A 24,539-nucleotide genomic window follows, 5' to 3' on the forward strand; every position below is an offset into this window, starting at 1 on the left:
CTTCTAAAGAATATCCAACAATTAATTGTTTCGGATATTTTATTTCGTTTAAAATGATGATACTAAAATATCAAAAAAATTATCTGTAGATTGCCATTAATTTCTGATTATCCCTTTTCAAAATATCTATGATATCTCACATATTCCTTTCAATATTATCTTACATATTTTTAATTTCAACTAAAATGCTTGCTTCCCAGTATTACTTTATATATTTCAAGATACAAGATAAAACAGGAGTTTTAAAAAAAATTTCCACAAAGAACAGTTACACAGAAGCATATCAAAACATGACCCCAATGCTTTCACAAAGTCAATACAGAAAAATAAAAATTTGAAATCCATTAAAATTAAAAGCGGCATTTGCAATTGGTGTGCATATAACTTTAAAAAGTCTCACCAGAATATGGTAGATTAATCCCATATTTTTCAGCTTATAATAAAAAATAATTCCATTCAAACACATACAAATGTTTATTTTTCAACTTTGCCTTTTAAATATTTTAATAAATTTTTATTAGTATAAAATACAATGCTTATTTATAAATATACATTATGTTACATTTTTATTGTAAAGTAAATAAACAGTATTGGTACATTGCTAAAGAAAGTGTAGTAGAAATTAGAATCACTGAAAGATTTGTTATTAATACCGATAAATTATAAAGAATATAGGCAAATTTTAAAAATATTTTATTGCAACATTTTATTTCAATTTACAGTTAATAATAATAAAAAGTTCATTAAGTTTATTATTTATTTCTAATTACTGCTTTTTAAATCACACGGTTTCAAAATATTCTCACATCTGACATAGGAGCAAAACCCAAAACACGTTTACCATCGTTCTAACGAAATTAGTGCAGAAGAGCATACTCTAAAATTATAATGTAGGGTTACACATAAGTGGTATGTAAAAATTTAAAAATATGAGTCACTTACTTTCCATTCTCATTGTCATTAGTTCCGTTAGCGACCCGATTTGCAGATAGGAACAAGTTCATTCACATTAATTGAATATGAAACTGCCGTTACGGCAGTTAAAAATATAAAGGTCTTTCCTAATCTTTCACACCACGATGCCACTCCACAGAATTCATCGAGACGTATAGCTTACAGAGAGGTAATTCACATTGAAACTGTAGTATTTCACCCAGAAATGTGGAAATCTGTGGTTTTTAACTAATTGCGTTTGATAAGCAGTTAAAACCGAGAGAGAATATGCCCGTGAACTTCCCCAAATGCATTAGAAGTTAGGAACTATTTTTAGGGCACAGAGTTAAGGAGAAACGCGACTGTTCACAGAAGGATGTCTTCTCACATGGTCCTCGCTTCCTCCCGAGCTAAATAAGAAAAACTCGGAAAGAATTTGATGAAAAGATGCACTCACAGCAAGAGGTAACCGAAAATTCAAAACCAGGATGAAGTGAAAAGTAATAGAAACAAGTAAGTATCATTTTATTTATAAAATAGCCGGCTGCATTAAGAGCTGTTCTGTAAGATAGTTAGTTATCTATGTGCTCAGAATTTTTCTCGGTAAAATATTAGTTACTTAAAAGAAAACTTATTTTTTTTAATATTCGCTACAACAACGTACGGATCTTACTTTCAGAGGTACAGTGGCATAACAAAAATGAACGGAATCAAGAGAATAAGACATTTACCCGAACTCTGCATTATTTAGTTTTTAAAAGTGAAACATGATGCACACTTATTTTGTCTCCGGTGCATGTATTACATACCACCTAACCCTCTCTCTCTCTCTCTCTCTCTCTTTTACGCCACCAAAAAAGTGTTTTAATGTGTAGACAAGGAACATGCAATTAATCAATAATCGCTCATTTTTGTGAAATAATAAAATTACAAATCGCAATAACTTTTTTTCTCAAACTGATCAATTCCTTTTACAATTTGTAAAATACAGACGAATATTTTATTTTATTTGTATATTGATTTGTACTGTATCGATAATTTTCGTTAATATAACCCACTGACATGTGCCCATGTGATTTTTCAAAAATTTAAAATTATCAATATCAATTTATAAAATGGATAGATAGATTCTAAAAAAAACTGTATGCTGAATAAATAAATAAAGTAAAGTAAGAGACGACCAAAGTTAAATTAAATAATTGTTTTCATTTTAGCAAATGAAAATAAATAACATATAAGATTAAATAATATCATTCAGTTTTCAAAAAGATTGGGTTCATAATGTGGGGGTAAATAATGTGATAAATGAACATGGGTATATAATGTTTGAAAAGGTTAATTCGGTAAGTGTTTATTCGAAGTTATTTCGTCAAAAAGCTTCTATATCTTAATCGTACAATTTTACAATTCACCAATAAATGCAGATTCCTCTTCCCATAAGTAATGGCTCAGATCTTTTTAAAAGTTTTCCTTTCAGGACCCCATTCGGGTTCCAAAAAATATCTATGATTTTAATTTAACCAAAAAAAAAATTGTCGTGACTCCAGAATTAAAAAAGAAATTTAAAATTGAATTAGTAATCTTATTTATCATTAATTTAAAATCATTCTACTAAATATTTTAATATAATCATTTGAGCAATTTTGTTTATAAATATTGAACAATCTGAGAGCGAAGGGCACTGATAAAGTCTTCGAGAATCCCAAATAAACTATTTTATACGACCCCATATTGCATCACAATCTACAGTCTAAGAAAATCTGGTCGATTCAGGCCGGGACAATACAATTTATTAGTAATTCTTACATTTTTTGCAGCTAAAAGTCTATTGTTGTGAATCATAATCTATAATAAAATCATTCCCATCTTGAAATTATAACTTCACTGCTGTCAAATATTTGAACTAGAACATACTGCAAACTATACCATTTCTTAGCCTAAAGTCTGTTTCTAGTAAGAACCTAAGAATCACGAGATCGTAGTTTAAATAATGAATAACACTTGTGTTTATGAATATGTTTAAGCCTTAGAGACAGATTTTAATGTCTCATTTATCCCGAGTGGGTATACTTTTAAGTCGTTGCAAGCTATAAGCGTTTCGTGACCCACATTTCTTCAGCTATTTAAACATTTCCTGACTGATTTGAAACAGCTGTGACAGCTGATGCAGTTCACATTTCTTCGGCATTAGAAATCAAATACATTAAAACAAACATAAAAAAAGAAGGAAGGAATTTACAGTAGCAATGAAATAAAAGAGCTATTCAGTCTTATACTATTGCAAGTCACTTTAATACTTTTAAAAAATCCAATAATAAAGTACAATATTATAAAAGTACGCGTGTTTTACATCTGCTAACTACTCGTTTTCCAGGAAAGTTCAATAAACTCTATGACATTACAAATATATAAATAGTATATGCACACATAATTTTGTTTTTTACTTCTTAAGTTTAAGAGCAAAAACAAAGAGTTTAAACAAAATTTCAATCGCTATAAAATATAAAGTGTTGTAATTATTTTTAAAATGTAACTACGCCTATCATTTAACTACACGCCTTTTCACCTCCTGCAAGATAAACAATGGAATCCAAATTTAAATTGTAATAAACAATAAAATATAAATACAGTAAACCACTTAAAGAACCTTCAAATAACTAGACTAATACATTAAAAAATACAAAATGTTCGATACAAAACCTTCTCCTGTGCATATGTAAAACCATACATACATTTCATAAATATATGATATCTCGCAACTGCCATCACGATTTCACACATACCCATTTCTACAGGGACAGGAAAATCATCCTTCGGAAAACTTTAATAGAAAATCAATAGTTTGATTTTCTCTAATTTTTTTAAATTTCGATAAAAAAAAGAATTACTAAAAACGTTTGAAACAGGCAGCAGGAAAAAAAATGCGGAGTCAAAATATAATGTGAAAAAAAAAGCAAATTCAAAAATAACGAGTTCGTCAGGTCAGAAAATTTAATTGATAATACAGTTACCGATTTGTCAATTTGAGGGGAATGGCACGGAGTGCTTCAACTCAAGGTTCTTAATCTCTAGACATAACAGGTGAATAGAGTAATGGCATGGCAGATTCCTTAGTATAAGACGATTATTGAAATATAAGTTAATCCCAAATTAGACAAGGGAAGAAGTACAGATACACCGGGCGCCAGTCTTCGAAATCGACGTATGAGCAATGCTTTTCATGCATTTTTCATTTTTTATAAATGAGAAGAGGGAAAGAGACAAAAAAAAAAAAAAGGATATTATGCCCCCACTATTGTTTACCCTCACCACGCTACTGCGGAAGTGAAACTAAGAAATATTGTAGACGAATACCATTTTAGATTCTAATATCCACACTCAAATTCTTAAAAAATTAAATCTAAAACATCGAGTTGCAGAATATTATTTTGAGGGTTTACTTCATATTTTAAAAATAGCTAGCAAACTCCAACATTTAAAGTAGGCTTTCAAAAAATGTGAATCACGATTTTATACATGGGACCATAAGACATTAAATGATTCAACTAAATTCTTCAATACCAATAAACAAAAATAATTAAAATTATCTTAATTTAAAATTCTGCAAAACGTGAAAAAACTAGATTCGGTTTTACTTACTTTTACTAAGTATTAAGCATTAATATTGCTAAATTAATATGGTATTTGTATTTTCATTTTTATAATTTCTCCTCCTGAGGTAAAGTAAAAATTTTTTAACAAGAAAGATTCGAGAATGGAAAATGTTTACGCAATACCTACCTATGAAGAAGACTAAGTCTATTTAGAAATTTAGGTCATTTATTTGTCTTTCGAAACTTCATAGAAAAGCTTTCCCTACTTTTGAGCAAAAGTAATAATAAAAAAAAATTACATAATTATATTATTGAAAGATAGCTCTTGCTCGTACAAAAGCAGTGATTGACAACACAAGACAAAACTGCATGGCAAAGAAGGGAAAGATTGGAATTTGCTCAACAAATATAACTCTTGTTACGATATCTTGATTCTCGGCAACTTTAAGCAATCATAAAACTAGATATAGGCAGGATAGTTTTATTAATAAAGGTTTTGAAAGCGACAGCATCATCAGCATTACGCTGAATTTTACCCCATTTATAGAACATTACCAGAGAAGCATTTTTACAAAAGACCCCAAAATCCAATCGGGCCATTTCCTTTCAAAAATCAATGCATTTAATGAAAAACCATTACCCCTGTTTTTAATGATCAGGTCGAGAAAAACTTTTTTTTTTTTTGTTTCGGAAAGGGCAAATAAACAACAAGAAATATTACTTCGTATTTATATTAAACCAAACAGTTTTAAAATTTTTAAGAAAATATGTGAAAAAGGTAGGGTTTTTTTCTTCCTCTGAACTTTTGATTTTTGCACTATAATTTTATTTGCCATATTACATAAAAATTATTCCTATTAAAGTTATAGCTTACACTTTTTGAATCTACAAGTGTGCTTTATTTTAAGTGTGCTAAAGCTGAGGAGGGAAAAAAAGTTGGACGTGTGACGCGACTGCCTAGTCATTATGGACAATGTGACTTATTATACTAATATTTGAAAAGTTTATCCTGAACGCATGAAGTAGTTTTAATGGTATAATATCTACAACGAAATACAAAGTAAATAAACAGAATTACGTTTATTAAATCTGCATCGTTAAACTGAGTTTCCGTGTAAATAATATGATATAAAATAGTAAAAAATATACACCTATGATCTGACAGGTTCCGGACAAACAAAACGACAGTTATTTTAAATCCCCCATCATATAGCAACAAATGCTATACAGCATCATGGACCGACCAACCACTCGGCAATAACAAGTTAAATACTTTATTTTCTTTTTATTATCTAGCTCTTTTGTATTTTCCTTTTATTTAGATTTGTTCTTTCTATAATATATTCAGACGTTGCTACTTATATTATGTATAACTTTATTCTGCAGAAAATAAGAGTACATTATTTTTCTTGGAATATTTAATCAAACGCATAATTTTTCCTTTGGAATAAACTGGTGAGTTTATAAATGACAACCCACTGAAGGGCGTTTACATTTAACCCACAGCAGTGTTACAGTGCGCACCCATAGTAGTACCGGTTTTACCATTCGATAAAGCTAAGCGATCGCATAAAGGGGAGCCATGACATTAAGGCGCTTGTTCATCAAACGAAACTATCATTTGTTCGACGAATTTCCAATTCTCGTTTAATTTAATAAATTTAAAATTATAATATTATTATAATATCAATTAACTTTAAATTTAAATGCATCATTAAGTAAATTAATGAATTACTAAAGTTTAAAATGCAAGTTAAGGAATATTACTTTTTAAAGAAATTCAAATATTTCGTTAATATGCTAGAACAATAATTTTGTATAAAATTTATTTATATTTGAATTATATTTTATTATTAACATGAATATGTAAGTGTATTATTAAAAAAGGCAATAAATTCTTCTTTCTATTGAAGTACATAAATTTTTCTTGGTCTAAGTTTTCCATGTATTCTCGCATCTGCTTTCACCTACAATACTGTCACATTATATTACACACGTATATATTTTCCGTTCCTGGAGCTGGATAACTACTAATACAATTAAATCTGTATCTGAAGCCACGATAACAATGTTAGAGTTAATGTTAATTTAGTTTATAGCAGTCATTGAATACCTATAACATTATTCTTTGATGAAAAATAAAGGCTCCCTGTTCTGAATGTCTATATTTTTTACTGTTGTCATCACTCTCAGTTTCAAAAATGATTCAACTTTTTATTGGTTTTGCTGCCCCAAGCCTCTTATACGGTAACCCCAAATATATATTTTCATAAAGAGAAGTGGTGCTATTTTTTTTTTTTTTCAGCACTATTATTCAAGATAGTAATATCGAATTGGAAAAAGCAAGGGTTCCTCACAACTTCTAATATTTATTGTCCATTGACTAGCTGTAATAATACTTCCTGTTTGTTTTTTTTTATGATTTAGGAAAAATGAAAATTATGGAATGCTCAAATCACTAGTTTCACAGTTTGGCCCAGATCTTTCTGACAGCTGCTACATCGAAAAAAGAATTGTTAAGCGCCGGAGAGAAATTTATGTAGTATTTGTATGGGCTGACAAAAATATTTTACTTTGAACATAGTCCGATATTACAGATTTGTGACAATGCCACACATGACAGATTTGTAACAAAAGCACACGAAGATCTAACTTTGACTTGGCAGAAGCAAGCCATCAACATTTACTTTCAAATAAGGGATTTTTTTTTTTTTTTTTTTTTTTGACAAATTTGGAAATAGTTAAGGAGTAAACTTTCTGCTAAAGAGTGAGGATTGAAAACTGAAACAATAAAACACAACAAAAGATTCAAAAACATTGAAACTAGTAACAACATTCAAACCATTTGCTCCAGATGGATTGATGCATCCATTATTTTGCCTTTGTAAAAAAAAAAAAAAAAAAAAAAAAAAAACATAGTATTACTGTTGGTGCAGAGAAGCCAACTTAATCTGTTCTTCAATATATAAGCATTTTAGTGGGTTGCCAAGCATGAATTCGCCAATTTATTCCGATGAAGATATTATGCATCTATCTTCTGTAGAATAAAATTATGCATTATGTAAGTGGCAATCACTGGATATAGTAATGAAACAACAAATCTGAATAAAAAGAAAATATAAAAGCAGTTGAATAATAACACAGAAAGAAAAAAAAAAGAACGCAATAGGTTAAGAGTGGGTACGTAAACTATGATGTGTAAATAGCTGCGTGATGAGACCTTTAGCAATTGCCGGTTTAGCTAGCTCGAGACGGGACATAATATGAGTCCATAGATGGTGAGTAGGGAATGAATTTCAGTAAAAAATCAAATCATTCTTGAACCGAAACTGGTCTAAGTTTTTGAAATAACATTTTTTAAAAAATTATATTTTTATATTATATTGTTATTTCCTCGGTATACCCAATTTAAAGATGCAGTTTTCGTAATCATGAATCTGCTCGTTTCTTTAATATCTCATGCAATACATTTATTTACTTCATACTCAAAAATAAGCACGATCAGCTATTCATTTCTTAATAGAGCAAATTTCATTGCTCATGACGACTGGACACCCGCGTAACACATCGCATTTTTTTTTTTTTTTTCCTTTTTCTTTGTTTTTCCCCTCGGGATTAATACTGCATAAAAATAAAGAAAAGGCATACCAGTAGACTGAAAAAAGTGTAGACTATAATTTCAATAGGAAGGAATTTTACATAATATGACCTATAAAAAATAAAACACAAAAATGAAATGTTTCAAAAAAATAGAAAAACCATTTTTCTCACATATTTTTATAAAACTACTAGGTTTAACGTAAATATAATGAGAACCATTCTTGTTGCCCATTTAATAACAAACAAAGCAAAAAAAAAAAAAAATGAACTTCATCCAATCATTTAAACAAAGATGATCGTTGCTTCATAAATAGTGACATTTTGAACTTTTAAAAAAGGCTGGAGGCGAAAGAGGCAGGGATTTGGAGGAACTTTTGTAAAAAGTATGTCTGTTGTGATCTATCAGTGAAGTATAATTCAGGTTTAACCCAAAGGTTGATGCTTTGGGACCTTTATTGATTGGGCCAAGATTCAAAGTTGTTAGCGCAGGACCCTCTATTTTTATTATTATTATTATTATTTCTATTTATACATCTATTTAGACGAAATTTTAGATCAAATTAAACTTCTGAAAGCTACTGGAAAGATATACAAAAATACATTTTTAAATAATGATAGGAACAACTTTATTTTGTTCGCATAAGCTTTTTCAATTTGTTTATTTAGTCATTTTCTGTTTTCTTCTCTTATTTCAGAAATTTTAAGCATATTTTTTTACTTTTTCAAAAAACATTTATTGAATTGAAGCTAAACCAGAAGGTTTAGTGACTGAGAATATCTTTTGTGCGGTTTTTAAAATGTCATAACAAAAAATAAGCCACCACGGTTTATATAATGCATTAATACTTAAAGCATTAAACAATTTTAGGTATACACCTTTTTAAAGTTACTTTCTCCATAACAACAACGACAAAAACTCAATATAACAGAGATGTAACTGTCTTTACATCATTATTCCATTATGTCAAAATGCATATACATTTTCAAAAATTCTATTTTTTTTTTTTTTTTTTTTTTTTTTAAATCTTTCAAATGAGGAATAACTCTTCGAGAAATTTATGTCATTTATTACTTTCTTTTCAGGCACTTGCAAAAAACAGATTAAGAGTTTGACATGAATAAGCTTTCTTTAATGTTACGAAAAATGACTACAATTGTTCGATTATTCATATTATAAAAGCCAATTCAGCCGCATTTATGAGCTAAATGGTGTTCTTGTTTTCAATTTTTTTACAAAGTTACTGACCTTCCACTTTTTTGAACATGAAATCGTACTTATGTTTTAGGTCTTTTGAATTTAGATTTCCATGAGTTCTAGAAATTTTGATGGGATATAAAGTTTTGTGAAGATTTCTTAAATGACTATCATATCAGCAGTTACATATTAATAATGTTGTTTCAAATTATTTTAAGAATTTTTATATTCGTCCAGCATCGCTATTTGTTGCAATAATTCAAAATAATAAAGCGCACATTAATACTGTATATTTATTGATTCTTCCATATTAAGGTTTCCCACATGGTGAGGGTTTTGAGCAGACCGAACGTTTAGAGAAAAAGTAGATAAAAAAGAAATCACAAATTCTTTTAATCTACTTGCCCATTGCCGGGGCGAGATGACAATTTTGTGTTACTTTTTTTTAAATACTGATTATATTAAAATAAAAGTTTATCCTACTATGTACAATACAATAAAAGCATATTCCTATAACATATGCTATTTATTTCAAAAACTGAATTTATTAAAAATGGTCGACTGTTAAAATCGCTAACTTGCAATGATCTCCCAATCATGAAATGACTCAGCTATTATTGATAATAACCGATCCATGAGATAAATAGGTTAATCATTTTAAGGGTTAGTATTAAAAATTGATTAGTTACATTAGCTGTAACATATACAGGTCTTTATTATGTTCAAATGTAATTAAATGTGGCGTATGCAATAATTTATTTTTAAATTTGCACTTACTTTTTAATTAGTTCTTTCCTTCCCGCTCATCTTTTTATGTATATGCTGTTATGTCAGAAATATATTATTTTAATACATTAAAAAAAATGTGCTTCTTACTAACCCAATCGCTTAAAGAATCAACCAGTTTGATTTTTCAAGGGCAGGGGGTAGGGATATGGAGTGATGTTCCATTCTATTACCCGCAGGTAACAACTGTTCTGAACACACAGCCAATGCCACATGCTTTAATAAAATATCCACACTTTATAAATAATTTTTTTAATTTCTAATTATAAACAATTTTCATTAAATTTAAATGAAACTGTGTCGCATCAGAAACAAAAGGAAAAGATTTATTTCTACAAGCGACATTTCAAAAAAGTTTTGTACATTTATATTTTCAGGCGACAAGTTTTCCCTCTATTTATTTTCTTAATAAATATGGTATTAGTACTTAATTATGCTTATTAGAGTGATCAAGATAAAGAATGGGTCAAATTTAAAACCAATTATAATGAAGTTAGCGAGCTTACATGTTACAAATATTTGCCAGTTAGAAAAACTATAGAACAATAAAAATTGGGAAACAACAGAAAATTCGCGCATGAAATTATTTCCATGAATTATCTAAAAATAAAAGAAATCTATAATTTTAAAAAAAGCCAACGAAATCTGTAACGCTGAGAGGAGTTAAAAATATCTTCGCTTCTTTGGTCTGCGCACCATTATCGTACACTTAATAACAATTTTTATTTTGGCGTTAAGTAACACAGACAAGTATTTTTTTAATGTTTAAATTGGCTGATTTATTGACAAGGAAGTAAACATAAGCATGAAAAAAAAACTATTTATGGGACACAAATTTTACATTTTATTTACAATTTTTCTATACTAGTTTGTTGCAAAGGTCAATAAGTAGAGATTTACAATTTTTATTATTTTATATGTATGCTGATTCATTGGAGATTATTGCTAATATTTTCTTTCAATATTAATTTTGCTTTATAATTGGTATTGCATTTTTTTTTTTTTTTTTTTCTTTTAATGGATCACTATTTGTTTCAATCCGATTTTAGTGGTTAGTTTTGATTTGAGTGTTCGGAATATTACGAGTAAAGATGATCTCACTGCAAGGAAACAAATCGTTTAATGTTACTATATATTTACATCCAAAGTCGATTATAAACATTTTTTTTATTTTTTATTTATTTATTAACGTCTCTGCCAAGATTTTCTATAAAAATTTCTGTTAGTTAATCTGTCACAATCATTCCTGAGATATTGTTACCAGCATAACAGCCCATCTATATGGCTACATCTTCTAGTTCTTTATAATAAAATTGGGATTGAGGTATGTAAAAATTCGTCCAAGAACAGTTTTGAAAACTATCATAAGGATAATTATATTTTCTTAGAAATAGGAAAAATGATAAAATAAGAAAAACATCAAATGTCGAAAAGAAAGCGTCAGTTTACTGATTTTCTTTTACATTTTTTTTTTCTTTTAATTTAAGATGCATGCTTAGTTTAAATCCCGATTTGTACGGTAAGTACAGTAATTATAGTCTGATAACAAAAATTTCGAGTAGGGTGACATTTTCTCTTTTAAAATGGAAAGAAAAAAAAAAGCTAGAAAAATGCTTCCGTTTTCTAGCATCGAATAAAAAGAAGTTTTAAAAAACGAATTAATTTTGTTATTATTTCATTATTTCTAACTATCTCTATTGTAATAAATATTGGAACATAAATTCATAATAATAATCCCAAAAAGATTAGGTTGGTTCATTAGATTTAAGACTTCATTTTGTAAAACCCACATACAATTATGTTGTTCCAAATGCATATAAAATGAAAAGATTGTAAATATCTTTGAAACAATAGACAAAATTATTAATAAATATTGATATTAAAATCAAGAATTATGCACGCAACTGATTCACAAAACACACACAGTTTTCCACAATGAATACGTTAATTGAATGAAAGAAATATCACATTCTTATTGATTGCTATTGAATAGTTAAAATCTCTAATTACAATATTTATAAATTCTTGCTTTTTATCTATGAAGCCTGTACAGAAATAATATAATAAATGATAGAATAGCAATAAAAAATTACTATGTAAACAAATTCAAAGCGATTTATATGACAAGCACTGAAAATATGCTCTGTAATTTTTTGAAATTCCTGCAAATTTAGTTATTTAATCAAAATTTGTTTTTGAAGAACAAAAAAAAAAAAAAATGCTGTATATTATATAACTTATTTAATCAAAATTTGATTTTGTGAAGAACAAAATATATTGTAGATTGCAGAAAAAGAGGTTGTGTGAAAACGTTTAGAACTTACAAACATTTGAAAAGGAAATTTTACTGAGTCGCGTTTTTATTTTAGTCGCGTGGTTTTAACGTGAATAGCTTCATACTAGTTTTTAATAATATATAAGTATATACAGAGGTTCTAATTGTGATCCAATAGCTAACTTCTAAACCATTATAGATATAGACACTTCCATATGAAAAAAGTTTTAAATGGAAGGAAGAATTATATTTCAAGTTGTTTAAAACAATATAACGCTACAAAATTTAAATTTTATACAATCCCTGTCCCTATAAGTGCTGTTTAGTAAAATATTCTTGACACACTAACATGTTAAACAAAAACGAAAAAAGTTTCATTCTTTAACAATTAAAACTGGCTGAATTATGAACCTTTACATTTTATGATTTTTAAAGCTGAATTCTAGTCTTAAGAATGCTCTTAAGGGCCTTACAAGTATAGACTTTCTTTGATTACCTGCCATGAGGAGGTATTACTACAGTTTCAAAAAGAAATTATTTGCTTAAAGGCATTTTGTTATGTCTTCTTTTTCAGTCATTTTATTTATTTAAAAGGCATGACTCTGGGAAACATTTTTTTCTTGCATTTTATTTTATAAACTGATTCTGTAAAATAAAAAAGCATTAAAATTTTGCGAGCAAACTAGTTATTTATGAAAATAAAGATGAAAAATGGTATTACCATTCATCAGGAAGGGGTAAATATATTTATGACTGAACCGTAAGAGTAAAAATATCTTAGAATGCCCATTGGTAAGTATAATAGCCAATTAAGAAAATTAAAACAACTTGCTGACATTTTTTAGACCTAAACAATGAATTTCTAAGAAATGAATATAAGTAATTAACTAAATTTTGAATTCAATTTTCACTTTAAAAGAATAACCACGTGAAGGGTGGCATTATAACAAAGAAACTGTAACCTATTATAAATTGACAACTTTTTGTCTATTTGTCATATTAACACACAAATTAAAATATTTTAAAATGTAGTCAGTTTATGCACAAGATTATAGATAGAAAGATCATGAATTCTATTATATGCATTTGAATATTTAGAATTGAATTTAAATTTTGTATATTCCAATCAAAATACTGAAAATTAGATGTAAGAGAATTTTGGATGTAAGAAAATCCCAAGCAGACTTTTTTTTTACTGAGAAAATCTTTATGTGTAGAAATTTAAGTAACCAAAACACACTTTTAATCATCAGAAAACCATCATAACTTTACCAAATAGGCACTAAGGGTATTGGTCATTGATTGTTTACTGTGGATTGTGAAAGAGAACTTTAAGAGAACATTCTTCTTTGATGATGCTTTAATGTCTTAAAAATAAAAAGCAATTTTATCTGAGTAATTATCTGATTGTTTGGAAGACTCTGTTTTGCTGCAAGATTTCTCAAAAATATGGCTTCAGCATGATAGGGCTCCAACTTACAAATCTTTTCAGCCACATATTTTTTTGACCAAAACATTTTGGAATTAGTATCAATGAATATAGAGGCCCTTGTGAGTGACCCTCATGATCATCCAGATTTATCTATTAGATTATTTCATAAAGAGGTACTTAGAAAATAAAGTTAATAAAATAAAATTTCTGAATAGAGCAAATTTAATAAACATATTATTATGGCATTCAAATATGTTATGCTAAAAGTAATGCATAATATGCAAGCAGAAATTGTTTTGTGGATGTATTTCTGTATTTCAGCCAAAGAAAATCATTTCTAGCAAATATCACAGTAAATGTTTTTTATTTCAAGTTTATAAAATTATTATAATTGTATTTTAAATAATAGTTAATTTTGCAATGAAATAATTTAGTTTCTTTCATTATATGATTTACTGAACTTATGGTATACTTTTTATTATTTTTTTTTTATTTTATGTACAAGGTAGATATCTGATTTGCCTTTTCCTGTTAAATATTCAAACCAATAAAAAAAGTGTGATAATATTTTAAATTTCATCTCAATATTTTGCTTTTGCAAAAGCTGATAACTGTTCCTTGAAGTAAATTTATATATGACTTACACTTACATGAAATAATAATCATGGGGTCAGTTTTAGTCATAAAAAAATGGAACCTTGTTATCATATGTACATTAAATATATCCCATATGTATATTTTTTATTGCATACACAACAGGATTTTATTTATTTATTTATTACCAAATATGACTAGTAGAACCAGAAGAATATATCAAAATTTTGATTTTGTAAATTTTTCAACATAATAGATATTGACTCAAGCAAAAAATATAATTTTTTAACTCATTTGAATCATTTATTTAGTTGAAAATATAAACCCTACCTCTAAAAGTTTTGATGCCAGCAATTGGAGCCACAATGAAAGCAGGCACCTTTTATATATATAGATAAAGTTGTAAAAGAAAGTTTTAAGAGTGTCCAGTACTGTAATTTCTTAAGATTCAATTACAATTAATATTCTTTTAATGAAAATGAACTGAAAAATCTTTTTATGAGGTATGCTAAGCCACTAATAATTATTTGTTTCTCTGAATCAAATCAATTATACAGATCATAGAAAAGCATCAAGTTTTAAGAATAGTTAATATAAATATCTTACGGCAACTCTATCAAAAATGTTCCTTAAAATGATATATATATATATATATATATATATATATATATATATATATATATATATATATATATATATATATATATATATATATAAAGTTTAAAAAAATTCTTTTGCACAGCAGAAGCAAACAAATTGTCTTGTATAAATAGAATTTTATGACAGAAAAAATCAAAAGACATCTCAAGAGAAAAGACAAGATAAGAAAAGAGACACAAATAAGAAAAAAAAGAAAGAAGACACTATAAGGGATTTCAATTCAAACTAAAAAAATGGGGTCCAAAATGCATCATATTTTTAAATGGATTATAAATTCAAATATTAGCATCAATATTTAACATGTCATTTAATACAGCCTATTAAACAAATATCTAAATTTTTAACAATTGGCTAAATTAAATTGGCTTATTTAAAGCACAATTTATATAAAAAAGAAGAGTAGAAATGCATAAAAGAAGAGAAGATAACCTTATAGAAGAACCATTTGACAGAAGAAGAGAAGATAACCTTAAATTACACATATAATAATTTTGTACAATTTAAATAAATAATTTGTGCTCTGTGTACATCAAAATACTTATGGAAATGTTTTTAAAAAAACAACCCTATTTTTTAAAGTAAAAGAAAAGAAAAAATTACTTTGTGAGAATGAGTAGCATATTATTAATAAAAAGTATACATATTCTTTCTAAAAATGAATTTTAAAAATCTGTAAGTAAGTTTTAAAAGAAGTATACTAACTAATTTTGATATTAATATTCAAAAAATTTTACACACATCCAATATTACATTTTAAAAGTACAAAGTGTTATCTAATTAATCAACAGAAGAAGAAAAATGTTTAAGGTATTGATAAGTTCTGTTACAATAGATTATTTATAAAAAGCATATTTGTTCCATTTCTAAGAATATAGTCAATAACTTATTCTACATAGTAACAAATAGGACTAGAATGAATTTAATCTGCAATCACAAAAGTAAATTATAAAATATAACATTAGAAGAAGAAACCAGCGGCAGATTATCAGACAGGCAACTGGTCTAGAAGCTTCAAGATATTTTTTTTCCAGAATTTTTTTTTTTTTTTTTTTAGCATTTCTAGTCTTATCCAATTTTGTGTTGTTATTTGATTTATAAGGGTCAGGACTTGAGTATAATCAAATTTAAATCAAATATTTAAATTCTGGACATTATTCTTATGACTTTTTTTTAATCTTTCACAGTCACTTTGTAGATAAATGTAGATAATGTAATCCCCTCCCCTTCTTTTTTTTTTTTTTTTTTATGCAGTTGACCGACTCCCAAGACAACAAAGAGCCCTGGTAAACATTGTTTTCCAATATTCTAATGTACTGAAAACATTCTGGAATTGTCTTTAGTATATTATATCTATATATATTATTCATGCAATATTGAAACTATCCTCATGAATCGAACAGTAATTAAATGCTCTGTTATTTTACACAGTTGTAATATTTGTAACTCAAAAAATCATTTATGTAAAAATTCAATTAAAATCAATAAAAAAATAGATTTTGCAAGAGAAAAGGGCAAGACAAAAATTCCACTGCCTAATTGCCCATATAGAGCTTAATCCAGCCCTAGATGAAAAACCATATCTTAAAATGCTAAGTAAATTCAGTTTTTAGTTTATCTTAGGTAGCCAATACAAGCACCACAACAAAAGAATAATTATGTCTTGGAAAAGCTGTTTAAAAAATGTTTCATTTTAGAAATATACCTTATATTCAGAAATTGTTGAGAAACGGCTTGAAAAGTTTCGAGCAATGTGCTGCAAGAAACAAGACAAATTATTCAAAACCTTTTTGAAAATTAATATCATCACAGACATTAATTTCCAGTTGGTACATATATATACCAATACAAACTGGAAAATAGTGCTTGCAATTAATTTATCACACTGAGGTACTTGCTAATCAATCTGCTATATACAATCTATAAAAGCTTTCTACATGACAGCACATGAGACTGCTAATGTAAACAATTAATTGAAAAAGGAATTTTCTTGAAATTTGAAAGAGATTATATTTGCGATCATGGCTCAAGAGAAACTGTGTAGTCTGACAATATTAGCTTAATACAATATTGCAACTAATTTTGATATTAGAGCATTAATTCAAATTTTTTTAACAAAAAATTATAAAAAATTTAATTTTTATATCAAACAATAAATTGCAGTAAGTTTTCAATTCTAATTACAACTTCAGTTAATTAATGGAAAAGCTTTTAAATAAACCTAATGAATTGTTAAAAAAAAAGATTATAACATTTTTTTTAACAATTTTATATGATTTAATGAAGTTTACTGAAAAAACTTTTTTTTTTTTTTTTGTAATTTAAATGCCATTCTTTTTATAATTTAAAAATATTTATAAAATTTTTCACTTAAATTTAGCAATTCATGTGAACATATAAAAAACATATAGATGAGAAGGAAATGAATATTTCTTTAGCTAGAGATACCAGGAACCTTTGCAATGACTAAAAAAAATCATTACCAAATAAACTTTCAACTATCTAAAAAAATGCAGAATTTTATAATAACAAATTTTAAATATGCTTTGATATATCATGCTTCTTAATACTGATAACAGTAATTTATCTGACCATCTGAAGTTTTCTAGACCAATTTTTTTAATACATTTTAATAAGGCACTAACACAAAATTTACCCTTTTAAAAATGCCTAACATTACTGAATAAGAAAACATACTCAGGTAATAACCTTCAAGGATTACTCAATGTTTCTTCCAAGACAAAATTACCTAAAAACTGAAATACATATAGGCTAATCAAATAATTAAGTTTCCAAATTTTTATATAAAAAATGATGTCCACAAAATTTATATACTTTGAACAAAAGAAGTTTTTCAAAATAACTCTTTGAAATGCAAAATATATGGAAAATTCCAATAGATGTTATTAAAAGAAGCAAATTTATGATAAAATCTTTAAAAAGGAAAAGAAATCATGAATTGAGCTAAATTACACAAGCTATTCAATCAACATAAAATTTAATAGCTACATTTAATAGCTTATATAAATATAGCAAATGTTTGTTTATAAAAAGATATGTTGAAATGAATGCATTTAGGAATGCTGACTATTAAATCACAGAAAAATATTTTTTAGACTTACCAAAATAATCACTTTCCGATGGGTTATTTTCCATTTCATCCTCAATTTCTCTCATAAGAGCTTCAACCTTCTTCTCAGCTTCAGTTGGCTCTTTTCCTCTTGGGGGCGTGATATTATATGGAAGCAAAGTTTTTGAATTCAGAGTATTTGGTTTGAAGTCATCTTTGAAATAATTAACAGGTATATTACTAGAACTAGAGTCAGTAGCTGCTGTACTTTCAATAGATTTCTCATCTTCAGACTCTTCACTCTCATCTGATCCTATTGCTGAGAATGAAACTTTCTTTTTCTCCTTTTTAACCGAGAGGCATGTCATTTTTTCAGAAACTTCCTCAATATTTATTTGGCCAACATTCCCATCTGATTTGTCTTCTTTAGGAACAGCATTACCATAACCACTAACAGGTGTGCTGTCTGACACATGAAATCCAATAAAATGCTGACCTGCAGACATTGAATTTGGTATAGATCTATTAGCCATATCAGTGGCAGACATTTTTTCTGGAATGCTTTGTTTGGAAGCCTGATTAGCAGTTGATTGACTATCATTTTTAACTTCATGGATATTAGCATAAATAGGACTATTTACAACAGTACAAGATGCAGGCATAAGAATAGAATTATAATCAATATTGTGGGCTGCTACAGGTTTAACACCCTGAAATGGTGGATTTGAATTTTGTTGGCAAGGACTTTTATTCTGATTTTCTGCAGAATGTAAATCTCTAATATTTTCATACACAGGATTTGAACTATCCGTTTCAAAGGTAACATCAGAGCAACCAGAATTAGGATGCATTGTCTGATATCCCACAGAAAACTGTTCAGATGCCTGCTTAACATGTTTTCCAGGATAAGTAGCAATGCTATGTGTCTTCTCAGACTTGGAAAATGAGATTTGCCCGCCTGTCTTCTTGTCACTTTGTGCAGACAATATACAAGAGCCTGATCCTTGAGAAACATCCCAAGGAAAACTTATGTTGGAATGAACTAATTTATTCTGCTCTCCACAACAGTAAGCAAAGCTGTTACCTTGAACTGCTGCAGTTGGTTTCGCTATTATTCGCCCATATGTAGACGATTGATTTACTTCATCAGGTGCTGAAGATGAAGCAGGAGCCTGGGAATTAAATTTTGGAGGCAAATTGGAGTATATGTTTCGCATATCTTGACGCAGTTCAGAGTTATCAGCCATATTTACCTTAGCAAATAACAGGTGTTATCGAAATAAATAATTTTACCTCCGAATTTCCTATACAGCCATGTTTCTTGATTTCTTTTTACTTTAACACCTTCTGCTTTAGCATTATATAAGTTTCCATTTGATGTATCATATTTAAGTGCTTACCTTGAATATACTATACAAAATTAACCGTCGTACAACAGGTAAGTGACAACCTGATCAAGACATTCGTAATACCACAAACACGCCGTTTAAAAACAATGGAGACTTATAGATGGTAGGTGCTGCCATCTAACGATCAATTTTAATAATAAAATCTTTAACTAAAAAAAAAAGACTGAGAAGAGTAAAGTTTAGTTATTTTGAGACGGGGCTTTGTAATTTTGAATAGAGACCCTACGATAAAAATAATACCCGAGACGATACAGCTCTTTCCAAACTACAACCACAATAAAGAGGAGAATTAGGAAGAAGAAAAATGAGGTCATATGTGGAAAAAAAAAGACGTTTAAGAGTTTTCTCATCTCGGTATTTTGTTATACATCCAAAATCTCTTCGCTCTCTCTAATTTTCTGCAGAATTAATAAAAATTTTGCATTTTTTCCTCAATAATTCCAATGTCCTTAACATAGAAGATGTTTTCTACCAAATATTCGCCAGCAAAAATAAGCTGTGTTTTTTCTATTAGAATTGCTACATCTCTTGAAATGTTTTCAAAAAATTAACATTTTTTTTTAATCATATTTACCGGTTTCTCCTTATTGAGACTTCAACTGTCTTAGACAATTAAAAATAAAAACAATTTGTGAAGCATCCTGTAGTTGTAATTCGGTTTTGTAAACCTATTGTTACTCTGTGGGAAAAACACTTGGAGTTGCAGCTCGCAGAATATAATTCGACTTTAATAAGATAATAAAATTAAGAGGTGGAAGGGCAAAGAACCAGCAGTATCTTTATAATGAGCTTACTAAAACTATTCGAGCTCTAACAATTTCGTTTTACCGCCTTGCAGTTAAAAAAATCACTTACTGAAAGACAATATAACCTCACCTATTAGAATAAAATGCTCAACAATATGTAGTAATTTTATGATCCTCTCAGGTACTCAGAAAGCATCATGGATATGTACGAATATCTTTTGCTAATAGGGTTGCTAAAAATTACAGTACATATGAATTTTCTCTTCAAGAACTATTCTCGTTCACCGCATTCAGACCAATCCTTATCCATGGAACAACTATAATATATTTAGAGAATTTCTGTTTCCACATAAAGTTAACGGATTGAGAAATGCAACTGATATGATTAAAAAATATATAGTATTCGCTGAAATAGATTATCAGTTTTTCTATTTTGATGGCACTCTGTCTTTGGATAACAATGACGAAACAGTCACACTAACACCTTTCTTAAGCGTATTGGCATGGCCAGATCTGGCCGTTGCTCCATGAAACCCAATTCACTCATCCTATGTATAATTGTATTAATGTATGTTATTTTCTACAAATAAATCAAATGCTTTCTTTACACATTATAAAAGTCCTTCATATTTTGCAACATTTTTAACCTGTTCTTTCTTGATGAAAGTCTGTCAGTGATACATGAGATAAATCACCAACTATAATATTGTATGAACAATGATGTATAACCCATAGGATATCACACTTTATCACGAAAAGGTCAGAATCAAACAAAGTTTTAGTTCTTTCCTAAAAAATTTTTTTCAAATGAACTATAGAATTACTGCAAAGAATCTTTCACTAACAACTTAACATTTAATATTTTTAAGTATATTCTAGAAGGACATTCCATAAGAATTCTTACAATAAATAAATAATTAATTATTGAATATTAAAAAGATTTAGGGAAAACTTTCTTTTACTCCTTCATCATCAAAACCGCAGTGAGCAGATTATCAAAACAAATAGTTCATTAGTGATGGTGGCAAAGCCCTCGACAATCTAAAATCAACACGATCAGTCTTCAATCTTCTTCAGATGCTCTTGCTGAGTTTCAACATAATGGTAATTTTAAAATTATGTGAAAGAAAAATGCAGGCAATCAAACGAACATTATGACATCAATGTCTAAAACAGTTTTTTTTTTTTTTTTTTTTGCACAAAATGTGACGTTTTGTTGGAGGAAGTTTAAGATTATTCTGCTGAAGCAAAAACGTCGTGGGATTATTGTATAGAATAATACAGCGACAGCTTTACAGCACAGAAAAAAAATTTATTTTCTTGCTATGCACTTGCCAGAAAAAAAAAATATGTGCACAAATTCGTAGTAAATATTCGGGAATAAAAAAGAAGCAGATTATAATGATAATATTAATTTAATTTTTATTTTTTATATTTCTTACACAATTCCTTACACACTATTTTAACAACAATTTCAGAAAAATAACAAACTTCGTTTTTAATATATAAAAATAAATTTAATTTAAAAATTACAGGAGTAACTACCAAAAAATGCTTCTAACACCAAAAAAAAAGCTTGCAAAAATTAAATACCATGGACTGTAAATTAAATTATAAAAGCTAGTTGGACTGCCCTTACGTCTAAACACCTCTGGCAATCGTTAGGACATAAGCTGAAGTAGTTTGGATGTTTATTCAAAAGAAATACTATCCCACTATGTAATATGTTGTATCTTGAGGTTGTCATGTTGGCGAATCTGGCGTTCCAACAAGTCCTATATATGTTCGATAAAGTTTAAGTGATTAAAGAGGAGCATGCAACTAATTTTTGATATTATATAAATTATATCTATATGATATAATTGATATCTGATTTGATATTAAATAGCAGCCAAAGTTATACATGGACAATAGTGTGTTTATATGATCATTGTCTTGAATAAACCAAAAGTCATCTCAAAAGTTCAAAGGCTTTTCTGTTTCAAATTTCCTTTTAAAATGTTTATATACCCTTTATGAATTAATGTCGAATCTTTAAAAGTTGAGCTGCCTGAGTCGTTGGTTGTCACATATACCCAAAGTATTACATCTTTTTTTTTTTTTTTTTCTGTAGGCGCAAGATTCTACTTCTCAAAAGCCGTACCTTGTTTTCTCCAAACCAGCTTACGATTTTTGATGCCAAAGGGCAGAACTTGCTATCTTTAAAAAAAAAATCCGAAATTGCTGGCACTTATTAATATACTTATTTGCAAAATATAAACGCTTTTGCTTTATATTTTTGATATGTGTGGCTTTCAAAGAGTTACATAGCCATAATAATAAGACTTTTTCAAAATTTTCCATATGATGTCTCTATTTAGTGTTTATTCAAATCTTTCTGTAATCCCGTAATTTGAGGTACAGTAATCTATGAATTTAAACATACTGACAAATATATATATATATATATCTTTTTCATGGGCAGTCGGCTTACATGAACGCCCATTACGAGGCATCGATATATCAAATTTCGATGAATTGTAATTGTTGATAATTGATAGAGGAATGTGTTCTCTTCTAATTAAATTTTTTAAAGCAATGCATGTCATATTTCTGAAACTATTATTAAAATATAATGAACTGCGTAAAGAATATAATAAATAAAAATAATATTATCATTAAAATGTAATTTTTTCTTATTCTTGAATATTTGTTATATCTTTGTACGCAAACGTTTTTTGGCAAGTGTATGAGGGTGTTTGCAATCGCTCAAGATCTCACATCGCATTTTTAGATTTAGTGACAAAACGGATAATGTTTAATATCTTTAAACCGAAAGAAAAATTCTCCAGGAAAGATTAATGGCGTGATGTTCAACAAATCAACGTGAGGGCAACAAACTGACATGGAGTGATGACGCGCAAAGGGATATAACTGGGCCTGATTGGTCTTAGGGGGCACCTTGAAGACCAGTGGCGCACCAACCGGGTCTAAGGAAGTAGAAATGCACCGGAAGATAAGAGAGGCCATAGAAATAAACTACTCTGAAACTTACTAGCGTGTTTTATGCATCTTTTTAGCAAAATGATGAGAAGAACTAATATCATGTCCTAGACGCTTCTTCATTACACCACTGATAAAGACGAAGCATTGGACCATTTATGTCCCCATTTAAAGCCAAATGCGATGAGGGTACTAGAAAATAATACTATGCCGTGGGCGACATTTGTATTTGTTAAACCAATTATGTCAAAAAAAAGGGGGGGGCGAAAATATCAAATTAAGCCTTGATATGACGTTGGCACCTGAAGCACCACGAATTTGTTCAAAGCTGAAAAATTAATACTAAACGTACTTGTACTTAATGCTTATTATCTATACCATAGCACGAGGCATAATTATTTTTCATAATTGTTATTTTTTCTGATTGTCTGTAGATTGTATTGATTTTAAAGGTAATTAACAATGTAACTTTAAAGTAATTCTATAAAAATGTGTATTTTTCAATAAAGCTCAAAAACTCAATAATCAGTAGATAATTTTAAAGGAAAATTTTTAATTCATTGATTTTTTTTTAGAAATACAAAATTTAGAATACAATGCCTGGAATATTTATTTTCCACAAACACATAACTCATATCTAGAACATAATTTTGTATTTCTATTATCTTAACGATGTTCTTTCTCTTAAGACACTGCAGTAGAAGAGGACAATGTTTTCTCTATAAGAAGTTTTCTTTTTATTTTTTCCTCTAACTTCTCAATAATCCTCAACAAGTGTTTCTGGTAACTGAAATAGAATATATTGTATCGATAGATCCTTTTCTTTTTCCTTTTCAGAGAATCTAGGCATTTAAGCACACTGAAATTAAGAATATTGAAAATACTTGAATAGATCTATAGCGGTGTTTGGATTTTATGCACTTGTCCTCCTTACTTAAATAGTTCCATGACTTTCCTATATAAGTAATTCCGTGTAAATTTAACACTGCACCCTCCATATGCAATGTTAAATTTACATAGAACTACTTACTGAATTTTTTAATTCCAGCTCCTTATTTTCAACCACTGGTATATTCATCGTAGTTTTCTCACTTAAAATGAATTGTTTTCATTAGATGTGAACAACTGGCATAAGATTGAAATTCATTTCTGCTGAATCATAAAACCGTGTCTTGAGAAAGAAAAAATATCTGAAGATATGTGAAATAAAGTTTTTAAAATAACACAGTTAGCTTTTCATAAAATTAATTTTATTAACTGAAAAGAA

General features: G+C 28.3%; 1 protein-coding gene across 1 annotated transcript in view; it reads right to left on the bottom strand.

The window, feature by feature from the left end:
• LOC129958119 (LIM domain-containing protein 1-like) overlaps positions 1-19,599 on the bottom strand; it is a 45,576-nt gene extending 25,977 nt beyond the window's left edge. Inside the window, exon 1 of the mRNA XM_056070315.1 lies at positions 18,188-19,599. Within this exon, the coding sequence (XP_055926290.1) occupies positions 18,188-19,382 (1,195 nt within the window). The 5' untranslated portion in view covers positions 19,383-19,599. The remainder of the gene's footprint in view (positions 1-18,187) is intronic.
• Positions 19,600-24,539: the final 4,940 nt, after the last annotated feature.

Source organism: Argiope bruennichi, chromosome X1 (assembly GCF_947563725.1).
Source record: "Argiope bruennichi chromosome X1, qqArgBrue1.1, whole genome shotgun sequence".
Lineage (NCBI taxonomy): Eukaryota > Metazoa > Arthropoda > Arachnida > Araneae > Araneidae > Argiope > Argiope bruennichi.